Below are 27,279 nucleotides of genomic sequence, written 5' to 3'. Positions count from 1 at the left end.
TTATTTCTTCTATCATTATTTGCAACATATTTTCCCTGAAAGCTTGACACAAATGTAACTTTGTTCATTTCTTATCAGCTGGCTGACTACCACCTCAATAAAAAATTGTTCCGTATGATCAAAATAATATGGCTTATAAAATTAATTTATTACCTAGAATTATGCCGAAGATGAGAAAATGTACACATATAAATGAATATTTTTTTTTTAATGTACCAAATCTGAAAACTTAACACCATCATCAGAATTTTCACATCTGAGCACTATAAGGTGTACGCATGGTGCGTCTTGGATTTGTGTGCATACAAGAAATACTTAAGTATCTTAACATATGTTTGGATAGACTTAAAAACTCAGGATCAAATTAAAACTGAGAATTAGATGTCAAATCAGTCTGTTATTAAGCAAATAAACATGAATTAGTTATTATTGTTTTAAAAACAAATTATACTCCCCCCTTGATTCCATTCTAAGTTCTGACCCAGACACTGAAACACAATGACAACACATATACATAAAAATCAAGGAATTTATTTCAGTTATTTTGTCTTAAAATACTAGAGTAATACGGTATCTCAGTAAGCAAAATCAAGCAATTAAAACCCATAAATATTAAATGTTTTAAGAGGACTAATTTCTAATACTGCATGACGCTTACAATTCCTTCCTTTTAACCTTACTACGGAGTTTATATCATTACTTCCAAAAAAACACATTCGCATGTCCCCAGGGGGAGAAAGTAGAAGAAAAAAATACCATCTTGCTATACCTAAGAAACTGGGCATTGCGTGCACATTACTAATTTCTACTCTACCATCTAACAGTACTCCTATTAGGATTTTGCAGAAGAAAACTGCAGATAAGACTGCCCAGAAAAAAGAAAGCCTAACCATGACTACATACAGAAAGTATCACTCCTAACAACCTTGCTAGTTAGTTATAGTTAGTAAAAGAAGCCAGCTTCTCTGACAAGCATAATAATAAGACTAAATGCCTTTTACATTTAATAAGAGGTCCTATCTTTTCTCTAAAGGAACCATTCAAAAAAATATTCCTCCAAACTTCAGCCAAAGCAGAATATCACAGTACTCGAAGAATATCACAGACCTTGAAGAATCTGAAGTGTGAATGCTGTGCGTGCCCATTAAGCCTGCGCTCAGCAAGCTGTGCTCATCCCAGGCTTCACCCTCCAGTCTGTATGCCTATCTTGGGAGTGGAACAGGAGTGTCAGAAAAAAAACCAACCTTCTCATAATGATTCTCTATCTCCAGAAAAATATCGTATTATTTAGAAGAAAATTCTGTAAAACAGAAGCACCACACATCCTGCCTAAACAGGTCAGTATGCAGAAATTAATTGCTCCAGAAGGTGAAGATCAAAACTTATGGAGCATACAGAAATTTTGACATCACAGTTTCTTAAACAGTACCTTCCTGAAAAAATAAATAGGCTGAAGTTATGTTTAGTGCCATCTAATCTTCAAAGCACTCTGTAACTTCAGAATTACTTTCTGTTAACATCACATTGCATGACTCAATTTGGACTTCAGTATTTGCATATGTACACTCTCGGGCTAAGTGTGAACAATACGAACAACAGTCTGACAGATGCACCAGTAACAGAGTAAGCCACAGGAAAAGGGGGATTGCAGCCATACTCTTACTGCGAATTTGGGTAACATACGGTAGCTGTAGGATACACATACACAGAAAACAAATACTCCTTTAATACAAAGGGTACTGTTATGTCCCGCACTGAAACCCCAAATCTCCTGTTCAAACAAGGTATGATCCTCTTCAACAAAGACAGCTTCTGAAAAATAAGTACTGTGAATGACAGAATAGATACCCCATGGGCTTTTACCATTATTTTACCACACACATCAGAGGTATTTTTTTCTATCCTTCTCATTTTTGTACTACCCCTATTTAGTTATAACCATACTACAACATGTCCTATAGTCCTCCAAGTTGACTCGCATTCCTTATGGAACAGTTCTAAGCCCATGCATTTTACAATCCTATTTAAAATAGAATCCACTTGGTTAAAAGCAGCAATTGGAAGGAAGAGGTAAGCAAGGATAAGCATAATGCTGAAACATCAGAAATTTGTTTTAAAAAAAGAATAACTGACGGGAATAAAAACTTGTCTTTTATTTTAATTACAGTTATTAAGCACAGAATCTAGCGTAAAAATACTACAGAGGATTTATTCCAAACTCTTCTTGTGGGTACATGACTAAGCAAAAATGTAAGTAACAGTAGTTTTATGAAAACGTCCTCCAAGCTACAGAGAATATGTCACACCATTACTTGTATACTCTTTAGAGTAAATAACTCCCTGTGCAATAAGACACAAAATGGTGTTCCCAGTAGGAAAATGCCACACTATTTCAAGGTAAATGTTTTCTGTTGCTCTTTAGGATTCTAAAAGAAAGAAAACCTGAACTGCTAGAGATCGCTGTCATTAAAACTTTTGCCATACTCTCTGTGTTTTCAGAAGACTTCTGTCAAGCTAAAATTAACATAGATGAGGCTGGGTTTTTACACTCACATAGAGACTTTAATCATTTCCTTATCTATCCACACATATTAGAAAGTGAATGCTGTAAAGTGAACTGGATAAACATTCATGTTGTTCATACAGATGACCCACTGGTAACTCGCTCTTAATTTTTTTTCTGAAGTGCCTATAATAAAGTTATACAAATAACAAGTCTAATGCAAATTCCACTTCACCACCACTTCAGCTGCAGCTTCTAGTTCCCCTTCCAGCAAATGATGTTTTCCCTCAGCACTGTTATAGACATAGTTCATCAGTTGCACTTCACAAGACCTCTGTGCGGTATCTGCTGAATGTGTCTCCCCCCGCCCCGTTTTCATCTTCGGTGCTAATTTAAAACTTTTTACAAACACTCAATTCATTTGAAACACACACAAAAAAAAGAGACGCATTTGGTAAAGTGATTAGTTCAGACTGCAATTGCAGAAAAAAGACAGAGTAAAGAGTCTAGAGACTGAGGTATAAAATTACAGGTAAGTACCAAATACACTCAGCAATTTCTTAGCAGAAAACAGCACAAGGACTTTAAAGAGATATTTACATTTACAGCAGTTAGACTGACAGAACAGATGTACTAAAACCCATTTAAAAAGCCTAAATCTGAAAGACTTGTCACAGTTTGTTAGGACCATGATTTGCACATCTGCAAAATGGGCTGAATGATGTCTCTCTCCGAGAAACAAAAATGTATTTTCAGAAAGAAAATGAAACACATTCATGCTGCAAAAAAAAAAAAAGTGTGGGAGCTGTTATAGCCTACTTGTTAACTACCTGCATTTTGAAAGTGGCTATAAAAATGTAGGCAAAAATAGTAAATGGTTATTTTAAAATTATTCTATTAGTTGCCTTCAAATTCTAGTTTCAGTAACTGGTATGATAATGCAATAAAGACAATACTAGTGCCACAAGGCCTGGGATAGTTTCAAAACTGCAGGTTGTCTAGAATAGCTGCAAATTTGATGATGACTCATTTGGCCCTTTATATTTCAATGTGGACTTAATAATATTCAAGAGCTTACTATATGGACATATTTCAGAAGCAAATTATTTAAAGTTACAAATTATTTACAGATTTCAGAATTTTCTTGACCATCCAAATAACAGTATTTAAAGGCAAGCTTTCACAAAGGTATTTCTTCACTGTTCACTATTTCGTTCAAAAATCAGCTATTAGAAAATGGAGAAAAATTTCAAGCAGAAGACTTTCGGATGGCAACATATTCATTTGCACAAGAAATAAAGACAGAGACCATGGTATACAGCTGACTGCCCACATAAACTTTTATAGCATGTGTTATGACGCCCAGAATAAGAACAAGGTCACAAGAGAAGACTAGAACCTGGGAAACAAATGACTGCTTATGAAATTGCTCAGAAAGGTAAGAAGAGTCACACTGGAATATACCGGACAAAATTATATGGAGAAAGTGGACTAAGAAAAGTTTCATTCAGACGCTCAAATATTGCTGTAAAAAATGAGACTAACATGGACATACAGCATCATGGGGAGGAGACATTGCTCCCAGCCACACTATTTTTCCCTGAGGCCGCCTGTCTAAAAATCCAAGCAGATGCAGCCTGGCTGCCACAAGAGACACAAGTCATGGCACATCAAAAGAAACATGAGACAGTCACTGCTGAATCCCCTAAAATCCCTAAAAACAGAATGAAGAGGCGGCCTAGGTAGCTGCTGAAAGTACCATTTATCGGCTTAACTCCCTGTAAAGCAACAGGGTAGAAGGGAGCCTTCCTAAAGCCAGCTGTCCCAAAGGACTCTATAATACCTTATCTCAATTTGGACAATATCTCCAGTTTCCTCAGATGTTCAGCTGTTGTCTATAATTGCTGGGTAACTAAGATCTGAGTTTACACCTGAGTGATTAATCTCCTTCCAAGTTTGTGATTTATTTTCCACTGCACACCTTTACTTTTGGTCCCGTACTTTTTTTTTTTTTTGCAACTGCATATAATTATGGTTCTACATATGCCAAAAAATCAAATCTTGATTACCACTAAAAGTAATGCAAGATAGAACCAGCTTGATAGTAGATCTGATTTTAATGGACATGAGAGAAATAGTGCAAAAAGAAAAGAACAGAACGTCGTGCCTGACAGAACTCCCCTCTGGCAGCCCAACTTTGCTGCCTTTTAGACGATACTGGAAATCTCAGATGTTTCCTGGATTAATTATGAGACCTTCTCAAGTGAACAGCAGCAGCCACCCACAGTTAGTATTACACTTCTATCTCAGAAGACAAAAAAAACAAACTGTGAGGTAATTATGCTATTTCCAAACCAGAAGGGTATAGTGTTTCAGTCTAGTTCTACATTGCCCTACTTTTATTATTCGTCTGGATTTTGGTTTTACAATTCTCTTATCAAAGGGCAGTAATAGGGCAAGATTAATACAGACTCTGATGAACATCATGACTGCTTCACAAACTAGAAAGGTAAGAGAATGTAGTACGGTCAACAACAGCAAATGAGAAATCTGGAAAACACATTACCAGTCTAAGTATTTTTTAATGGGTATATAGTCATATTGCTGATTATTCAAGCAATTACAGAATATGACATTCAGAACACAGGTTTCTTTAAAATATATTTCAATTGTTTGCTTTTATCAGCAAAAGTAAATTTCAGGGGATTAAGTTTCAAAACATGGAAATAATTAAAGCAGTTGCACGGTTCTTGCAGCTAGAACTATCACCTTTCAGAAATATAATGTATGCCACATCTTGAAAGTTGAGACCACTTGAAGAGTAACTCACATTTTGATATAGTGACACCACAATTAAAAGACTTTCTGATATAATACTAAATTGGTCACTGGATTAAATTTACTTAGGAGCAATTTCTAAAGCTCCTGTATTTAGTTGCAAACACATTGAAATTAATATCTCAGCCGGGAATCAGTCTTGCAAATAGTCCCTCTAGACTACTGTATTAGTCCCTAAAGTCTCCAGACTAGGGGCACGAGTCTCTACAGGCTGTGTACAAGTTGACCACCTTCTAAATGAATCAGCATATCCTCATTTCCTTTATGCTGTTGCTCTCTAGAATAGGTTACAAATATATTTTCAGTAAATATATATACACACATATCTGTAGGTCAGCTATGGACCTATCAACTGCCATTTTGTATTCAGTCTTCAGTCTAATGGACTTGCGTTTCTGGCTTTACATTCCATATACTTTGCTACCCGTCTTCACTATAAACTAAAAATGTTGTCACCTGGCTGGGGAGAGTGGCCCTAAAAAACAAAGTGTTGCATATAAAAAGACTGAACTAGAACATTAATATTAATTTTTACATTAATTTCTAGGGTCCCTGACTGAAGAAAGAGTCCTCAAAGAGAAGAGAAAACTGACGCGTCTAACTTCACAGTCTCAGAGAGTCCAGAATGCTCCAGTCTTTTAAAATGTGTGTTTCAACACAAAAAGTATTAATAACTGGAGTGGAGAACTCCAGCTTCTCTGTAAGGCGTTCTGTGCTGAGCAGGATATGAAGAAATCCCCAGTCTCAGGAGATCCCTCTGCAGTCACTCCTGGCTCTCCAGAGGAAGGAAAGGTGTTTGCTCCTTCTGGAAGAAAAAATCCTCAAAGCGTTTTGGTGGCCTGACTGATAAAAGGAAGATTCCGGAATCACTTCGTATCTTTGGGGTTCCAAAACCAAAAAGATGACATGGCTCATTCTTTTTCATCTTCTCTTAATTTTTCACTTGCCGTACTTAATCTTTATTTGCTTAGATGTTTTAACTCAAGTTATTAAGGACTTAACTGATCACCACATAATTCCTTGATGTGTGGCTTTACTTCTTCAGCAGGTCAGACTACAGAATTATTGGTTTAGTAGAGTTTTACATGAAGATACAACCGGAGCAGATGTGATGTTTTAGAGATGAAGGTGCCAATTGGAGTCTACTGATAAGATCCTGCGCATTTTGCATAGGAAGCTTCTAGATGACTTTATGGCCCTAGGAATAGGGAAACGAGATATGGGAGATTCTACTTTTGTTTTATTTTTCCTTTTTGGTAAATGGAAGATGGAAATAATCCCTTCTGGCTATTGAAGTAGTTCAAACACATATTTAATTCTAGCTATTCTGGCTCTAGGATCTGGAGTTGTCTGCAGCAATGCTAAGCCCTGGCAATCTTCGTGCTGAGATCTTTATGGGAATATCTGTATGGGAATGTAATAGCTGGCTGCTGCCATGAGAGGAGAGACTACAAATGAAGATGCTATGCTCTTAAGTGCAAAAGAAAAAATAATACTAGTTTTACAGATGTGCACATGTTCAAATACCCAAAACATTTTCTCTGCCTTGCATAGCTTCCTCATCCTGCTGCCATATGGCACAAAGAATTTTCCATCTTGATATTTGGAGACTGTTTTCTAACAGGAAATACTAGATAATTTGGTAGTTTCTTAACAAGCAGGATTAAAAAAGGTTGTTATTATTATAAATAAAGCTTATTTAAAAATAAGACATCAAGCCAATTATTTTTTCCTTCTTAAGTTCACTACACAAAAGCCCATGGAAAAAGACGTATGTCACAGATTACTGTATATTCAATGACCAGCTGTTTTAAATTTGGATATTAAGTAATTCACTCTTCTCTGTGTGCAAGAACTGAATGATTTAATAAATTCCCATATGCACCAACATGTGCCAGCTATAGTACGTTATCGAAAATCCAGCTGCTGTTATGATAATAGCTGCCAATGTGAAAACTACTGAAGAGAATAATGAATCAGCTTCAAGTCAACTAAGACATAAACTGAAACAGTTCCCACTTAAGACACATGAGAATACAATATATCTGTGAATTAAAAACTAAGACTGACCCATAGTCATATAAAAATTAAGTGCCAAGAATTATTGTGCATTGTTCAGGGTTGAAAATTAATACCCAATCAACCTATACAAAGAGAAGCAGCTCCATTTCCATCAGGAACCCCAGATGCATAGGAATGTCCTACAAACTACACATATAGTTTGCAAAATATATTCTCTTCTGTTGCAGTTTGATTTTCTTGTTTACAAATCAGAATTCCCATGCAGCTCTTGCATGATATATTTTACATAGCTAGACACTTGGAATTTTCAATGAAAAATTATGAAAATTATTATGAACACTCGATTATTTTATGAACCAGTATTAGAATGCAATTTAAGAGTTAAAGGTACAACTGGACCACCTCTAAGTCATTTTAAAAAGCACATTAACAACAAAAAAAAGCAGATAAAGAGAGAAAGGAGCCAAATGAGGTGACAGAAATAATTATTTACAGACCTATGTTTAAGACAATTCGTGCAGAAATATCCATCAAAATACATCAATACTAAAATTTAAAAGCTAATAAAATACTTTCTTGGATGTTAAACTATTATTTGTAGTTACAAGAGCTTTGCAGGTGAATCTTCATCTTCAGGCCAGTGTAAGTAAATAACACATCAGAATACACACTTTTATTTCTCACAATTAACTCTGTTGTTAAGGGAAATAATTTTGAAATTATCCTAGAAATCCTCAGTCTCATAAGCAAAATTAGAGTATTACTATATTGACGTAAATGTACGTCAGCTGTAGGACATAAAATACTACTTATCAAAAAAAAAAAATCCCAACACATTCACATTTGCTGGAGCTGGATCATCTCCAGTACACAAAGTATGCAATTCTCAAAAGCCACATCAGAGAAGACTTCAACTACTTTAACTTCAAGCAGCCTATATATAGTAGTTTAAGCATAAAAAAAATGTATTATTTGAAAAAATATTAGGAATATATTGACAAATTAAAAGCATGTCATGTAGAGACTTAAGATACTTACAAAAGCTCAAGCAAAGGGGCAAACCACATCAAGAGGCTTACAGAAAATTCAAAGACTTAAAGCAGCTCATTTTTTTTTATACCTTAATTACTAAGTTGCAAGTAATTGTGTTTCCAGCCACATGTGCTTGACATTGCAAAAAAAAAGAGTACTGTTATTTTCTCAAATATTAGTAGACTTACTTTTCTTTAAGGAAATCCACTACTTGTTTGAAGTCTGCCACGCAGTATTCTCTTTTCATGTCCATGAGTACACTATCAGACGCTGACTGGACCGGTATGTGCAGAAAAGCATAGACTCTTGGATGATTGAGAATCTTCGCCATTTCCTAAGAGTTATTCAAAAGGAAAAAAAAAAAGCTTATAAAAAAAAAAAAGCATTATGAAAACAGTACACAAAACTTCTTTAATAGATGTGGTAGGCATCAGTAGCAGTACTTCTGAAACTCAAACAACACTGAGCTGCAGTGGCCCATTTTGAAACAGTAAGGACAGGTGAAAATATTTGGATTCAATTTTGTTTAAGACAATAAGAAGAAAGCTACGGGGTTGTATTCCCTTTGAAACAGGGATGACATTCCATACATAGTATAGGTTATCCAATGAACATAAAATTTTGAGGGAAAGTATTGTGAAAGTTGGTGCTTTCAGGCAGTGTGTTTTCAATTTCAGAAGATGGCAAGGTTTACCTTCTTTCTGATCAGAGTCAAATAAGTTCTCAGATACCATTATGAAAATGTCTCTAATTGGAGTATCCACAAATTTGGCCATTTGCTAATTAAGGTATATTTGGCCATTTACAAACCTGCTCAATACTGTTCTGAAATGTCACCTGTGTTATTTCAGAGACAAGTTCCCAGGAATTAAAAGTGTTTGGCTACAAAATGAATGGAATTAATCAGGGGCCAGTCAGTAGCAGAGCAACTGCTTGAAAAGAGACAGTTATACATTTTGTACAAATACAAAAGGTCAGAAGGAAAACAAAGTAAAGGTAATAGCAAAATGCAAACAAATCCTCAAATCAAAGCCTCACTAAGGCTTGGCAGGGTAAAGGAACATGAGATGGAGAATAGAACATGGTGGTGACATTTCTTTCATTTTCATTATTTACACAATTAAGGACATATAGTCTAGCAAGGAAGTTTAAGTATTTTTAACAGTTGAGACACAACAGCATCTAGAAGTTGTGCAATGTGGTACAATACAGCCTGTTAATCTTTACCCAGCAAAAAATAAGTGGATTTGGACAAAGAACCATACTACACATACAGAGCCATGTTTTCGCTTCAGGTTTTCCCTTTCTCTCAGTAGAGCGAGCACACAGGACATGGCCTGGGACCGAGCGCCGCCCGGCTGCTCTTCTGCCATGTACGTTCTGCACCTCCAGCTCACTCACACCATCTCTCTTGTTTTCTTCCACAGCACAGATATTCTGTCTGACAACACATGCTGCAAGATTCAGTTGTTGCAACTATTTACAAATTCTTTCCAGACCATTAATCAGCAATATTAGTCACGCATCCACATTTTCTCTCTATTTCTACGCGAGAAGGCAAACACCCTTGTGTTTTTAAACTTTCAGGTACTTGCTTTCTAAAAGCACTGATTTTGAGAGCAAGAAGAAAAAAATGCTTTCAACACAGACCTTTCATCTGACAAAGATCCGCGTTCAAAACCTAAGCTCTCTGAAATCACTCCTGAAAGCAGCTTTGAAAGCTTCTGTCTAATATGCTATTACAAAAATGTCTAAGAGAAGTGGTTGCATTATTCAGGGGAATATCTACACTGTATCTCAGGTATGTAAACTAAACATTACAGTAATAACTATACCGATAATGGAGGGCACACAATTTGATGCTCAGAAGGGCTGTGTGCAGTGAACCTGGCTCTCAGTGGAAGCTGAATGTAGCTGGCTTCATGAATAAAAGAGTAAAGAAAAGGTCGCCATATATCCATGCAAATTTTGTGTCCATTTCAAAGAGAACCATTTGCCTGTGCCCTTAATAATTTTAGATGAAACACTGTGAAACAAGTTCTTGAAAATAAAGTAACAAAATGAAGAAAACTTTCCTTCTCTTTTAAGCTTTAGCAAATACTGTTAATGTAGTTTATATGAAGCATCCTAGTAGTTTTCTGGGATCCTTTTGCTTATCAGTAATAAAATATATTTCTAAAATACGAGAAATGGCAAAAGGGCTGGAACTTAAGCTATGTACCACAAGTCTATTGTTCTGCTTATCTCTTGGTTCAGAGCACTTAATTCAATCTTCAAAAACAGATTTATGATATAAGAAACAGATAAAAGGCAAGTTTCGTAACATCTTTCTGAATCTGCCAAGTTCTTAAAAATAACTCACCCTACAACACAGAAGAAAAAGTAATTCTTTCTCACTCCTCTCAAATTTGGCATCTTCTGAATAACAGCCTCTTCAGCATGTGATCAGTTTGTGAATTCTTTTTGAAGGTAATAAACTATTTATTAGAATGTCTAGTTACAGAAGTGTTACTTTCTTCCAGCTTTTGTAAGGCTGAGAATCATTTGATAGGGGGGAAAAAAACCAAAAAACCAACCAACCAGATTTCTATCCCAAACAAACACAGGGAATATTATGTTTAAAAATTTCAGATTTTGTTCTTTCCTCACTGCATTCATACTAACATTTACATTTTTAATGGTTACTTTTTAGCCTTAACATATGGATTGATTCTTTCCAAGATAGTAGCTACTTTCAAATTGTGTACAAAACCAGCCACACTTTGCAGGTCAGCAGGAACTAATAAAAAAAAAAAAAAACATAACTACCTGGTATTTACCTGTGTTAAAGAAACCATACATAGTAAAGCATGAGAAACTACCCTGGTTTACCACAAAGTTTCGGGTTTTGAAGTCATAAGAGAGGAAATTCTCTAGTTATATGAAAATATTGGTTTCATTAGTCTCCCTCGCTTCTTTGCCTTAAGAAATGAAACTTTTTGCTGCTAAGTATGAAGAGTGAAAACTAAATCCTAAAATCTGAAAAGTGTTTTGCTATCTAGAAGATCTCAAAAAAAACCCAGCCAAACCCACTATTTGCTTATCTTACAGCAACGTGCAGAATCCCACTGGTCTCACATTTGATCTCCTTCAGCGGGATGTGGCCAAGAGGGAACTTTCAACTACACTTCTGGTAAGAGGAACTACCCTGATAGCGTTCAGCAGCCATAGTGAAGCAAGACTCCAGTCAGAACAGCTTCTTCTAGTACTCCTCCATTCAAAAGAGAGAAGGCATATGGCTTTTGCAACCTCTCTTGTCAATATCTTTCAGGATTAAGAACACAGTTGTTGTTCTTTAAAGAGGACACAAAATGCCTGGTATTAATTGACTGAAATTTTTACCTGTCATGCAGTAAGAGCCATGAAGGTAAGCTCAAAACGATTACTGATCATTCCAATGCATCATTTTGTTTAAGAAAGATGCACATCAGTCCCTTAATACCAAAGAGCATGTATTCTTTAGAAAGTAAATTGCTTGTCATTTGTACCAGAAATGCATGTACAACACACACATTACAGAATCACAGAATGTTAGGACTTGGAAGTGACCTCAAAAGATCATCTAGTCCAATCCCCACATCGGAGCAGGAACATGTGGATCAGGTTACACAATATCTGGAAACCCTAATACAGCTTAGTTATTGGAGTCACAGGTTTCAGGAGTGTTCCAGACACTCAAAGCTCCTTCTAGAGAAAAGAAGGCTGCAAATAACTCTTTCTACTGTGAAGTCCTTTCTTTGCTTAATTTATGTATCTAAAGCTACACAAAATATGCTACATGCACTTTAAGCACTGACATACAATTGAATATATTCCTGTATTTTCAGGCATAGACCTGAACCAAAGGCCCCAATGATAAACTGATTCCCCATCAAGTACTTCAGGATCACAATTATTAACTTGGTGAATTTAACAGAATACAAATTAATAACACAAACTGAACAAACACAAGCCAGAAACACCTGACGACTTACTGTTTCTGTGTTATTAGTTTCCTAAGGTATCACTAGTGCTCTTTAATTTACCTTTTAGAATGAGAAACTCTGAGCGAGCAGTTCAGAAGACAACAGAATAATGAACTAAACAAAAGTTTTGCATCATTACTTCATAAACCTAGATAAACCAATCTTCCAAACTGTAAGTGTTCAGATACAAATACTATGGTCTAACCCAGAGCTTTAAGATAAGATTGTTCCAGTCTTACCTTTTATCCTCCCTACAGCTAAATGTACACTGAAGTACTTTTACCACACAGATTTGATTAAATTACAGCTACGCACTCAACAGTCATACTTACTCAATGCTGACAGATTTTCCCACACCACAGATTGCACACAGAATATGGGATTTCATCACGTAATAAAACTATTAGTTAATATCCCGGAGAGAACTTGAAGGACATCATAGGCTAACGCATAATTGTACTTTACGGTGTCTCAACATTCTAAGCTTAACATCTGTTTCCGGCTGTTTTTTATAAATATATATTTTATTTTATTTTTTTATAAATTGCTTTGCATTACTAGATATAATTACATATTTCAGTTAGAAGAAAAAAAACAATATAGAATTTTATTTCCATCTGGAAATAATAAAGGAACAACTTTTTGAAATTATACAATTGTGAAAGAAAACTTCTGTCTTTAATCATGACTGAAACAGCTGATTGCCTTTTCCTGCTATCCCCTGGAATCCAATAATGTGTATATGAACGAAGGGAAGCACTACACAAAAATGACACTTCACATAGAAATGAAAAGGTGAAAGAGTACCACAATTTGTCTTAAGATGAGTCTACAAAAAATAGAAGTCATCTACATTTGGAATCTAACAATGTATATGAAATATCCTTTAGGATACTGATCACATAGGAAATATTTTTTTCCAGTTCTTAGCAGCTGGAATACATCAGAACAGAAGGCACATTGCCAGAAAGATTTTTATCTAGTCAGTATGGTTTAGCCCAGCAATTACAATACACAAATTTAACCACCTAACCAGAAAATCAATCCTTCTGTTTGTAATGACACCGCACGCAACCATAGAAAAACACAAAGACAATAAACATCAATATCGGTGCATCTTTACGTCAGTACCAGCAAGCTGTTCAGACAGTGATTCCCTTCCCCTAGCATAAAGTAGGCAAAAATCCAGTATTTGAATTCTGCCTCGTGTTTGAGTCACAATGATCTGAATAACTTGCTTCTGAGCAAAAGGACTTTGTCCTCTGCCAGGAGTGAAGCCCAAAGAAATGCTCATCCATATGGAAACATGACAAAATGGCACTCCCTCAAAACTTCTTCCTCTTGTGGCAGATGTTAGTTTGGAATTTGTCACAAGTGGTGTCCACTGACTGCTGTCTTTCAGAAGCCCAGTGGTGCCACCATCAGCATGGTCTGGATAAAAATCAAATGGCTGTGGTCCATTTTATAAATTCCTCTGCTGTAGTGCAGTTCAGGAACAGATGTGATCCAGTGATGCAGGCATGGCAGGGAAGACACAGTATGATCGAGTCTGGAAAGCCCGTAACTGTTTTGCTAAAACTAACAAACAGGGAACCTTTCCCCGGCTTCCCACCCCCTGTGAGTAATGGGGCTGTAAAAAATGAACAATGTGTGGGATGTATAATCGCATACCTCCTCAGGGATGCTGGTAGGAAGACAGTGCCTCCCCCTCAGCTGTATATGAAGTGGGAGAGATGCAATGATGCCGTCTGATGGACAGGCTTAGTGGTAACTCATACCCCACGGAATATGACATGAGTTATGCCCAGGTCTTTATCCTGTCATTAGGATAAAGGGATGTCACTCTGGAGCAGTGAGAAGCCCACACAATTCTAACCAATGTAATTTGAACCTTAAATGCAAATCTTTGGGTTGCCAGATGGAGGGCAAAAATCTGTTTTGTCATATGGGAAAAATGCCTTCTACATCACCAAACAAAAAGCTGGTATTAGCTCAGGCCACCCTTAGAAGTGGACACAAATCAGATTGCAAGCTGTGATCTGCTGATAGGAGAACAAGCCATGAGAGCCATATGCTGGGCCCTGGCTGTTCCCAGCTGTTCTCCCCCGTGTGGGATCACTCTGTTGCTTCCAACCTCATAAACCAGAGAACCCTAGCCAGCTAACCAGTAGTTTTTGTCTCCCTCATGGCTACAGAGTAAGCCTAATCCAAACCAAGCCAAACGAAAACCCTCTACATGCCTTCAAACACTTGCCACATTTTCTTTTATTAAAAATCAGGACAGACTAACATGAATTCCTGGGAAAAAAAAAAAATAAGTGACATTCAGATAATACTACAACACAATACTGTATTTCATAGTTCAAAGCTTCAGTTGAGGTTTATTGCATCTCTTCCCATGAGTCAGCAGGCAAACAAGGAAACTCAAAGCACCAAATACTTACTACCTGATTTTTACTTTTAAATACAGAAATATCAAGAACTCTTCTATCCAGTTAACAAGTACATATGTTTCCCTCCAAGATATGACTCAACCTGAATATACATGGTATACCCAAGACTACAAGAGCCTCTGCAGAGTAACATTTTTTGCATTTATCTGATAAAAACAGTAATTCCCAGTCCAGATACCCTAACCAGGGTTACCAAAATACTTCACAATAAGAAAATTGGTATCCCTATCAGGGCCTGCTTCCAATATTAAAGTAGGACTTTACACTGGGTAAAATGTAAAGCATCAGCATCTACATTGGGTAGATGCTGATTGCTTATTACTCAAGTCTGTATGGAGCCATGAGCCCAAGCACAACATCTGAATCCCTGCAAGTGTCACAAAACCACATCTGATTCAGCAACACCTTCGGCATTAACAGCGCCACACCGATTTCCTTCAGGAATTGTGCACATGCAGTTCCCACACCAACTGATGGAAGTTGTGTGGTTGGAAACATGCAGTAAATGGTTCAGTGCCTTCAAAGATGAAAACTGTTGCTGCTGCAGCCATCATTACACTCCTAACAAGACTTTGTGGAGCTTCAGAGTGCTGCTTGTCCATTTTCAATAAACAGATTTTCTTTAAGGTAAAATGTACATTTAATTAACAGCTAGAGTGATGTCTTAATGACTTAAAGCCATCCAACCAAATAGCTAATGTCAATTCTTTGTGAAATGATTAATTTTGATGTGCAAGAAAATACATACCTTTTCATTTCCTCCATGGTGCTAATTTCTCATCATTATGTACTCCCCAAATGAAATACTTTTTTTCCAGAAGTAAATTAATACTCCTCTTTGCAGTACATATTAGAAACAGATATTGGGATGTTCCCTAAAAAGGTGATTTATTTCAACAGCACACTGCTACTTTAAATAACTGTCTGTCTCAATCATATTTTATGATAATAAAACCTTGAAAAGGGTGAAATGGATTGCTAGTTTCATCCATACTATACATTTGTTCACCACTTCAAACAGGAGAATCCTGCCTGATATAAAATAATTTATGGTTTCTGCTCAGAAGGAAGTCATAGAATGAATGGCACAGCCCATCAGAGCTCAGCTGCATCAAGAAGGATCAGTGCCAAGAAGGTCCCCTATCGTTTCCCTTTATTTCAAAGCAGCAAGTGCAATACCTGACGTAGCATCGGCTTTAGCAGGTTACAGTGGAAGGCAAATAGTGGAAGCTTTTTAATCAAAGACTAAACATTTAGGCAAGTGCAATCACTTTCTTTTGTAGATATGCAATTTGCTGAGCTAAATTTCACAGCAAAACAATAAAAAAACATTCATAACCATAAAGACAGGACTGATACAATAGAACTTACATTCTTTAGCAGCTCTTGCACATTTGACATAACTAAACTAATTGAATTCAAAAACTGGGTAGAAGAGATTTTGTGTCTTTTCCTCAACTCACAACGGTACAGAAACCCAAAGCTATTTTAATGTGCAGTTTTATTAAACTTTCTAGAGCACATTATATTTCCTTTTTCTCATTTTTAAGGACTTATCACCTCGAAAAAAAAAAGATTTGTTTTTTAAAGACATCCCAAAGCCTAATGAAGCAAGCAGTCTTACTGAAGATTATGTAGATGATGTTGCAAAGCATAGTGAATGTGACAGCTCATCTATCAAAGAAAACAAAGGGTTTATGCATCTGAACTCAATAGAAGCTTTTGGAACAGCATGGAGAGTAGTTGGTGGAACTTTACTTATTATAATACAAATAACTACGAAAGTAAGATCTTATTTGTTTTTCAATGAAGGCAGAAATACTAGAAGAAGATGGCACAGTTTGTTATGCAAACTATGTATCTGACAACAGCTTCTACGCCAATGCCTTGAAGTGCGTGGCAACTGCTAAAATTCCCACTTTATTCATTAAAAACGCTGTTTCCCATATATGTACTACTTGTTCTTTGAACAAACTGCTCAATTAATGGTGATTTTTATTTTCCACCAATGAAGTAAGCCACAGCTCCAGAGGTCTGCTGGGATGAGACAGTATTATAAGTAATTGACAGACGACCTGACACTCAACCCAAGACTAAGAGTGGAGCTGTCTGCATTTTAATACTCTTCATTCTTGTGATATCTAACAAGCAAGAAAAATATTCATATGAGCAAATTATAATTAAGGTACAGTTAACATGCACAGCTTTAACTGGTCAAGCAACGTGCTACTTAATGTGAAACCTTTTTTGCAACACCAATCTTTATGCACAGATTATTATTAAGTATAGCACAGCACTAGATGCATGCATAAAATATTCTGTCTTGATGGAGAACCGAATCTTGCATAAATAAAAGCAGTTCCTTCTTTTTGTTTCTCAAAGCATTTTTTTCTACTCATGTTACAAAGAACAGGAGCTTCATTCCCAGCAGCACCAATATTCCCTTCTATACTATCTGGAAGCAAACCTTTATGGCTCATCGAAGTTCCCAATACAATAACATTAATACGATTTTTAAGAACACCTAGGTTTCACACATACAACATAAAACCTTCAAGAAGAGTAAGACGGTTTCTTATTTTGACATTTATTAAGCCAAATCATATTCTACCAGCTGGCAGCAAACATGTCACCAAGCATTTATGGACACTAGGACCTGCTGAGTCTGAGATCTTAAAAGTCTAGATTAGAGAGAGTGGTGTGACAAAATTTATCTCAAAGCACAGCAGAGCTCTTTCCTAACCCCGTAAGATCCAAAGACACATTCGCTCTGTGGTGAGTTCACCACTGAAAAAGTTCCCGTGACACTACGTCTTAAGGAGTAACTTCAAGGAGGCTGGCTATATTTAGAAACCTCGAAGACCAAGAACACTTTCAGAGGAACAACAAGAGAGATAACAGTACTTTAGTACTAAAAGAATACAAAGCTGGAATACACAAAGTAAGCCAATATGCGTGCACAGCCTCCATATGACAAATAAACGTTTAACATAATACCAAAGGAAACAGTAAGCATGCCCCCCAGCCTTTCTTTTTTAAAAGCACAGATGTAACTGCCCCTCTCTTCCTCCCCTTAGTATCTGAAACTTCTTTCAATTTTACTGCTAGCAAGACGAACACAGTTTGCATAGAGACAAGTATGTAATTATAGCAAATGAAAGTTGCATGGTCCACCAACTACAAAACACTACACAACTCACAGTAATAAGAGGTCAGGGGCTTAAGCATTCATTTATTTAAATGTATGCCACAGTTTTCATTTTTTCCGGTCAAATCATCAGATTTTAATTGGTGCTTTCAAATGCAGCAGTCTATGAAAATGAAAAAAAAATACTAGAAAGAAAGCAAATACACGCCCTCAAGGCCTTCTAATTCCTGAAATCATGCCGCCCTTTTATTTCCCAATGAAAAATGTGTGCATATTATTCCCTTTCTAAATACATTTCAAATCAGCTTACACTCTAGCTTATTCAAGACTTGAGTTTATGCACAATGCTCAAAAACGTTTGGTGTACTCAGAGGAAAAAAAAAATATATTGGAAAAAAGATATGGAAAAAAAAGTGAATTAGTAATTTTACTGTAATTTGTATCTACGTGCTGTGTCAGGGCATGTTTGAGGAAGCCATCTGTAGGGTATCAGCCTCAATGAGGTTAAGGAGCATAAACACCAAGCTGACATCAAAAATCAAAGCAAAAGAGCAAAGAAATACTACTGTGACTTGTGGTACAGTATACTTGGCACTCTTTATGCATTTAAAGACGTTGCCGCCATGCAGACTCCATCTCAATGGTTGGTGCATCACTCAAATGTCCTGAATTAATAACAGAGATAAAGCCCACAGATGGCATATGGTATGGTTTGAGACAGACTCATTTTGACAGGTGACAAAGACGACTACTCATCTAGTCATGTGAAATTAAGCACTTACGGGAATGGCAGGTGTGAACTGCCTCCTTTGTACAGATTTGGAAGCGTCCCATCACTCACAGAAAGTGCTGTACTAAAATCCCAGACAACTCTGGAAGATATAGCTAGTGTTAAATCTGCAAGGGGGGTAAGCCAAAGCTGAGATGCGAGCCCCTGCCCTTTTACAGTCCCCATGATCTGCATTCTTTCTGATTTGGACACTGATAGGGATACTGAACAAGAAAATGCAGTTAAAAACCCAAAGAAAAGTGAAATAAATTCAAGGCAAAAATTAGTCTCTAACACTGTGTCCCTAACTTGAATTCATTTCAACCTTCTATAAACTGGGTCCCACTTTTGACTTTTCAGATTACCGCCTGTTCACCGTTTATCTACTGCTATTGCTTTAATGGATTTTTCCCAACCTTGCCTCTCCATCAGCCACTGCAAGTGGAGGTAATACACAGTGCCATGAGAGCACTAGCCAATAACTCCGTAATATGATTACAATAAATGCCTGGAGGTTACTTCCAACGCAGGATGTATACCTTATGTCACTTTTTGTACATGTTGATACTATAGGATGATAAAATCTTTGCCATCTGGCAGTCTGTGTAATTTGAATAGTAGCTCTGTGCAAATATGTATGGGTAAGAGTACACAAGGTAACTGTACACATACATGTGCATTAACTGCAGGTTCTGCTAGGACTACAAAATGGATCCTAATATTAACTTTTCCTTCAGCTTTAACATTTATAACAGACAAAAAGAAAATCTGAGCTAAAACATTTTTCCCTGACCAAAGTTCATGACTAAAACTTTCTGCTGTGCAGACAGAATTCCAAGTTTTCCTTGATGCCATGTGGCATCAACATATTAAGAGAGGACAGACACTGGACAATGGCACATATATCAAAATCTTGCCTTGAGACCAAACTTAAAATAAGCAAACGATATGCTTCATGATGTATACATTCAAACAGACTGTTAGGACTGTGACAGAGCACTTTGAAAAATGCAACAGTATTTCCATTGGTTGGCCAGATTTTCTCTGAGAGGAAAAGTGAGGATTTCTTCTGCAGCTAAACTGCAAACTCCAACTTCTCTCTGTCTTAGTACCATGATTAAGAGAAAAAATGTTGGGGTCTCAGGTCCTTCAGCTCTTTAAACACACCAAACAACCTGTCATGACAACAAACCCCACGCAGGAGAAGTCACACTAGCATTGGCTGGGTTCACATTCATGTCCTGCTTGAAAGCAGCAGTGAAACTGTGAAGTGCCATTTCTCCCATGTCTTTCCGAGCTATGGGTTTGTTCAGTCTGCATGGTGACTTTTGGGTGGGCAAACTAAATTCCTTTCCAAGGAAATCGGAGCAGTGGTCATACTCCAGGTTCACAGCAAATGCACTCCAAGCCCTTGGTGGGAACAGAAGGATTCAGACCAACAATCTGCCTCTGAAACAGCTTTGGGCATGGGTGGTGGGAAAGTTTGGTATAAGGGGATTAGATTTATTTTGAAGTAAAGACTCCAAAATGCAGATAATGAAGATATAGTGGCTTCACTACCTAATTCTACAATTTCCTGATCTGCTCTTATTGCTCCATACTGTTCACTAATTTAAGTGCAGACATCATCTGCAGCTGAAAAAAAAAGCAGATAAAATTATATTTTAGATTATACCCTGAATAATTGTGATAAAGGCTCTTTCTCTAATGACTTAGCTCAGTATGCAGCATATCAAAAAGTGTTTAATATTTTGCATGACTAGAAACCACTGTATGGTTCCAAATAATTATTTCTTTACAAACATGAAGGCCCAGCTGAATGTAGAAGTTATCATTTGAAAGCATATGGTTGCTTCTCATCCCAAAACTGTTTATAGTACATGCATCTGTAAGTACACAGGCACTATTGCCACCATATTTACTGAATAAAAAACTGAAAGTCCTAAATTATCAGACCATACCACACAAGTGTAATTATAATTTTCATGAGATTAGCAGCCTCCCCTGAAATGACAAACATCTCTACAGATAGAATAACATTTACCTGACAGTATCTGAAGGCACTGGGTATGCTCAGTGTATTAAATCATGTGAAAACTGAAACTAACTTCCTACCTATAATGAACCTGAGACTGAATGACCACTGGCCCAGACATCCAAATCTACCAAGACTTCCTTCATGAGCACCTCCAGGCCAGTCACAAGCCCCTGCAGCTTTCCTTTGCCCCCTCCTCTGCTCTGGTCCCTCCGCTCCTAACCCAAGAGAGGCGGCTCTTCTCTTCCTCCTCCTCCTGTGCCAGTCTCCAGCATCAGTGGAACAGCAGAGCCGCTGGCTGGCACTTCTTGGTGGATACTAAGAGGCTGATTCCCAGATAGACAGGCAAATGGAGCACTCCTGAGATGAGCGGCATTTCTGCCCCTCTGTTTTTATTTCCAGGGAACCTGTGCACAGGGGCATTATATTAATGAGGCAAAAGGCTCACAGGGCCGAAGCGAGAACACGGACCTGGGTGCACAGTAGAAACGCTGCCAACAGCTTCAACAGATCTCTGGTCATAATGACATCCACTAGACACCTTCTAAGCAGACAATATCTCAGAGTATGTTTATGAAATAATTTTTTTTTTGAGGAAAAAAATAGGAACCTGGTACTTCCAAAGAAATTTCAAAATACAAGCAGTTTATCAAGCAGCCGAACAAAAAGTGGGCTTAGTGACTTTTAATGAAGGACAAAGCTATTCCACCTATATACAGAAAATACACGTATGAAAAAGTAGAATTGTTTTAGTCAGTGGATACAATCTATCTTCCTGAGAACCAGTGAGACACTAATTAATATGTAAGAGAAGTACCTCATGTCTGGCTACATCTTAATGATCCACCTGAGCAACATAAACAATATAAGCTGAACATATTTCAGAGTACTGAGGTGTGGGTTAAGGGGAGCAAAACCCAACACTCAGGATACCTCCTCCTTCTGTGGATGACTCCACATACTGCTAGAATAGTATGAGCAACTTAGGCTTCAAGTGTAGATAAAGTAATGCATTTTTTTATTTTTAGTCCTTTATTCGGTCACGTTACTCATAGGTGCAACTTTTCCCTCATTCATTGAGGACACTGAGGTCTGAGGAATTCTTTGCTTCTACTGAAGCTGCGCCATGTAAAACTCATGGTATTAATCTGCACATCCCTCTTCTTTTTAGTTCCAGTGTCCTCCCACTTTGACAACTGAAAGGTACAGAATCTCCAGCAAAGCGTAAAAGAAAGCTGTGAATTTCAAGCACACAATCAAGCCAGTGACCTGATGCTTTGGATGATCAGAGATTAAAAATACATGGCTATTTGAAGGAAAACAGATATTCATGAAATGTTTTTAAAACTCGGAAGTACAAAACCAGTTCTAATGACAGAGAAGTTCATACAATACTACAAATCGGTATTTAAAAAATGTACATAATATCTTTAGGAACTGGTATTTTCAAAACATTTAAGTTAGAACTGAGCGTTACTGGAGAAAGCAAATGTATCTATATAAGCTTTTATTAGCTTTGCAGGTTACAAGAATAAAACAGACATAAATCTGGTATAACCTTTTACCTGCAGATAAGCTCCAATAAATACGGCAAAAACTGTAAATTAATCAAAATCATTGCTTTTAGGCTGATTCTCTAGGGAAGCTCTGTCTAGAACTTAAAATTAATTTATGCTTTTACATGACTGCTGTTGCTCTATGTCAGTTATCAGATGTGTTCATTACTGAAGTGAAAGAAATCCTTACCCAGCAGTTACGTATGTACATTTGTATGCAACTGCTGAAAAACTCTGATTTTTAAAAGAGAGACGTGATTGGAACAACTTTTTCCTTTTCATTGGATGTAAAAAGTGACATACAACTAGTACATCTCCTCACGTAATTTTTTTTTCGCAGAAAGCCCAGCATCATCCTAGTTAGCAACGTGACTCCTAACAGAATAAAGTAATAAAGTGCAGCACCTTTTAAAACAATTGATGAAAGATGTTTGCAACCAATAACACAGCTTCATACCTTTTTGAAGAGATAGCAGAACTACATCTGGATTTTATCCTAATCAACTGACATGACGGTCAATCAACTTATCTTCCTTTTTTCTTTTTTTTTTTTTAAACAAATAATATTTCTACCCTTTTCTCAACTGCCAAGTTAAAAGCACATTCCCAATTAAAAGCTTATTTCGTCTGGCAAAAATGTATACAGGAGACCGCCAGCATTCCCTAGCAATCTTTCAGGTACAAGTCCGGTAAGCTTGGAAGAGGGGACTAGACAAAAGTGTAGAAGGTAAAAAAAAGTATCTGCAAATATAGCCTGACAAATCATCAAAATCATTTCACCAAATTACACGCTCAGAAATTCTTGTTCATATGTGAAACACAAAAATGTGCTTAAATAATCCTTAAAAAAAACATAATATAAACTGGAAATTGTATGAAACATTGAAGAGGATAAGGAACAGCAGATGTTGCTATTGTACAAAGAGGCTGGTGTACACACAACGCATGTTCTGCAGAGTAACATGCAAGATACACATTTTCAACAGGCTTTCATGAAATCCTCTTACTCTGCCATTACACTTAAAGATGCATTTTTTAACGAGATTAGAGTACTTTTCCTGAACATGAGTGAGGTCAAAGAGAGTCCTACCTACAGCCTTTTTTAGAAAATTTAGAAACAGGAAAATTAGAGATCATAAGTCAAAACCATTCAGAGATCTGTAACATGCTCATGCTCACAAAGATGGCTACTGATTGAAGGAAAGCAATACACCTTCCACCTTGCACAGATTATAGCAAATTAAGACTACTACAGTGACCCTTAGCTGGGCAGAGCAATTTCTTATTTCTAGCAACTGATTTATTTTTTTTAATCTTTTGAGAGTACTCATAAGATGAGCAGCAGTGAAAACAGTGGCTGCCTATCCAAAAACAATTTTAATAATGTGAGTTAAAAATGAAAGTAAAGACACTAACTGTGAAAATAACTAAAAGCTTGATTTGCTTTTGTACAAGATGCTGAAAAATGTTAAAATAAAAAAATAATAAAAACTTGTAACAGATATGAAAGCTCAAGATGAAATGCAAAGCTCTAAGAAACACAACAAAACCACTTCCTAAAGATTTCTATTCAAGTATGTTGTTAAGACTCTTAGTATGTTAAGTCAAAGAATCAAATAACAGCCTGGGAAATTTCTTGCGGTTTTCTGCAGCTTGTATTCTTTAGCTGGTGAAGTGAAAAACTGCTTATTCTTATCAGGATGAGATTCCTCTAGCCCATACGCTTCACTAGGGAAAGGTGCAATTACAGCAGTCTGGTGAGAAAGTAGTGTCCTTGACATCTTAAGAAAACATAAGTGCAGCTATTAATTCTATAATATCTTTGGGAAAGCAGCACGGACACCATCTATTTATCTGGGTATTACTGACGCACATGGTTACAAAACTTACCTTAAGCTGTATCTTTCCCCGTTTTTGCCTTCTCTTTAAAGTTAGGTTCTTTCTATAAACAGTTCCTATGAATTTCAACAAATGTATCTGATGACGGAATCTAACCAAACCGATCGACCTGAGAGACAAAACTCTCACTTCCCACCCTGCATACATGACATCCTTTCACAGTCACACTGTTGTACACTTTTTTGCTTCTAATCTCATTGGACTACTTTGTTACAATTTTTTTAATAGAGATACACATTTAGAATTCCAATTTCTCATCATGGAAGCCCTAAACTCCCTCAGAATAGCATTTGACATAGGATAATGAATATATAATTGAGTGAGACTAGCATAGTGTGTTTCTGGAAACATTTGTCTGAGGTGTAGCAGGAAGACAAATTCAAGTCCATAGTCCACTGCCTGCTAATGACATTAGCTTTAGTTCTTGAAAACACTAGACACACACAAATACAACATTGCTATAACAAAGCTCAGCAACCTCAATAATACTATCATTCCAAAATGATCCGAATATCTTATTATCTCAATAACTTGCTTTGTTAGGCAAATGGCTGAAGACTATCAGTCTAATTCTATGAATGCACTTCAAGTCCATATTTTTCTAAGCTACCGCTTAAAATAAATGCACTATACACAAGGTTCCATGCTGACTCACTCAATGAATGTCTATGCTGGCATATAAACGATTCTCTTTTCTTCCTTACCTCCAGATGCTCTAAAATATAGGGAGGGTTTGTCATGCCAAGCCTCAGCATAGCTCCCTCAGGAATAGCTTCAACCAGCTTCCACAGAAGCGTAGGGAGGTCTGTGCCAATGTCTCTGCCATAAGCCCCTGTGTCTTCACTGGTCAGCCATATCTCACAAACACCCTCTGTGAATAAAAGGAAGAGATAATTAACAAACCTGGTTTAGAGCTGTTTATTTTATCATACAGCTGCTCACTCTTTTTAATGCAGTATTTCACAAGGCTATTATGCAGCCAGACTGGGTATTCAATGGCAAGGGGGAGGGAAGGAGGAGGAAGGCTTATCCCATGGGTAGCAGTGGGTTATTAAGTTCATTTTATGAGCACAAGAGGGCTACAACAATGCTGTAAATTATCATTGCTGTGGAGTGATTAACATTCACAGCCAATGACTAATTCTGTGCTGCCTCTACAGCAAGTCAGTCAAGTCTAGTACTCTGCTCTATTTTTTGAGCCTAATTCATTAAACACCACAAACGAACAAACGACATTACCCAAGCAAAGAGTTTGCATTAACGGTTGTTATTAGCAGTTAACTTATTAACTGGTAAGCTCCCAGTAAGCAAATATAGCTCTTATGCACAGTGATTAACATTCCTCATGGAATAACTTTTAAAAACTTGTATTCTTTAAATAATACAATTAGTTATGCAATATTAAGGTTTTGTTGAAAAGGTTAGTCATCACTGCGTGACTGAGTGATAGAGTTGGAAAACCTGTTTCCTGGCAGTTAATACTTTATTTTCCATCAATCAGGGCCTTAGGAAGTAGTATATTTGATTTGTATCATGAAGAGTAGTGACCTTGAACACTGATATTTGGTAGTAACATCCTCCTGCTCAAAGAGGGGAAAGATTGCACCACCCTTTAATAACAGTTGAAAGCAATGAGGTTTCACGCAGCCACTTCCATCAGTCTGCCCAGCTTTCATCCTTTTGCAATGCACCCATCTCCCCCTCCTCATCACCCCAAAGCAAGAAAGAGGCCACAGAAAAGAGAGTGGCTGGGAGGAAGACTCCTCTGATTCCCAGTGAGATAAGATACCATTAACTCGGTGAAGAGCTAAATTTCTAATACTGGTGATGAACCAGTAAAGAAAACATCCAAACACTAGAAGGCACATAAGTCATCAAAACACTCTTTGGAATAGCAGAGAATGTATCACAGAATGAAAAAGTTTATATAACAAATATATATTTCAGGTGAGGAAAACATGTACACAGACTTTAACTGTATGAAAAGTAATAAAAGTAGAAAAAGCGAAGGTTTACAGAAATGTGAACTCAAGACTGCCAAACTCACACTCTAACAATAAAGGCAGAGAGCAGGCTGTCCTGAGCATCAAAGTTATTTCTGTTTGTTCAGAAAGGTTTTCAAGGTAACTTATTATTTAGAACTAAGAAATGTTTAAAAATTAAAGGTAAACGAAGAAACTTATGACTTCTTTAGTTTTGCTTCAAGAATAACTTAGTGAGAGAGATGTATAATTCTGTTCTTCTGAGAAGCCTGGTGGAAAGTATTCCTGAAGCACTGCTCTTTGCTCATCCAGCCTGCAGTCACGGCTTTGCAGTCACACTCAAACTGCGCTCCCCCGCGTCCCATCAGGTATGCAGAATTTGCTAACAGTATACAATTGCACCTTGGATTTCACTGCAGTTGCTAATATTTTCAGAATTCATCTCACCACAGGCAGTACCACACGACAAAACATAATCTAGGGTTTGCCGCCTGCCCTGCATTTTTCTGAGAAACGGAGAAAAGAACTGAATAATACATGTTGCATTTTAAAAAATATATCAGTCTCCAATAGCCATAAGAAAACTGCAAAACAGAGTAATTTACTTGCTGAGTTTCTACCAAAACAGAGTAATTCTCATTTTAAAACTTTCCTTATAAATAGTTGAAAATGGCTGATGGAATACTGCCTTACAGTTACCAGATGAACACTGAGGGAAAAAAAATAAAAATCACTGGCTAGGAATGGAAATAACATTGCTGCGGAAAACAACAGTGAGCTTTCAAAGCTGCATAGGTGGGGACCATTAGCCCCTGATGGGCTGAAACTTCAAATTAGATCACAAGAAGAGGAAGCAGGTGTAACAGTAAATCAGCAACAACAGGAATAACTGTCTCAATCTGCTCTCTGATCAGGGTGTTGAACAACAAGCAATGTGAACAGTTCATGCTGAGAGAGCCAAGGATGTAGTCTTAATATGGGGGAGGGGAAGCCAGGGAATACCTGAATTTTGGGAGAATGTTTGTTTCCCAGTTTCAG

General features: G+C 37.0%; 1 protein-coding gene across 3 annotated transcripts in view; it reads right to left on the bottom strand.

Moving 5' to 3' along the window:
* Positions 1 to 27,279, bottom strand: part of CDKAL1 (CDKAL1 threonylcarbamoyladenosine tRNA methylthiotransferase) — a 415,738-nt gene that overhangs the window by 135,347 nt on the left and 253,112 nt on the right. For all 3 annotated transcript variants that reach the window (XM_082046383.1, XM_082046384.1, XM_082046385.1), the window contains 2 exons: positions 24,964 to 25,130; positions 8,584 to 8,729 (listed from right to left, as the gene is read on the bottom strand). In XM_082046383.1, the coding sequence (XP_081902509.1) occupies positions 8,584 to 8,729; positions 24,964 to 25,130 (313 nt within the window). The remainder of the gene's footprint in view (positions 1 to 8,583; positions 8,730 to 24,963; positions 25,131 to 27,279) is intronic.

This window comes from Streptopelia decaocto, assembly GCF_964273445.1.
Source record: "Streptopelia decaocto genome assembly, chromosome: 2".
NCBI lineage: Eukaryota > Metazoa > Chordata > Aves > Columbiformes > Columbidae > Streptopelia > Streptopelia decaocto.
This window is presented reverse-complemented; position numbering and strand designations above follow the sequence as displayed.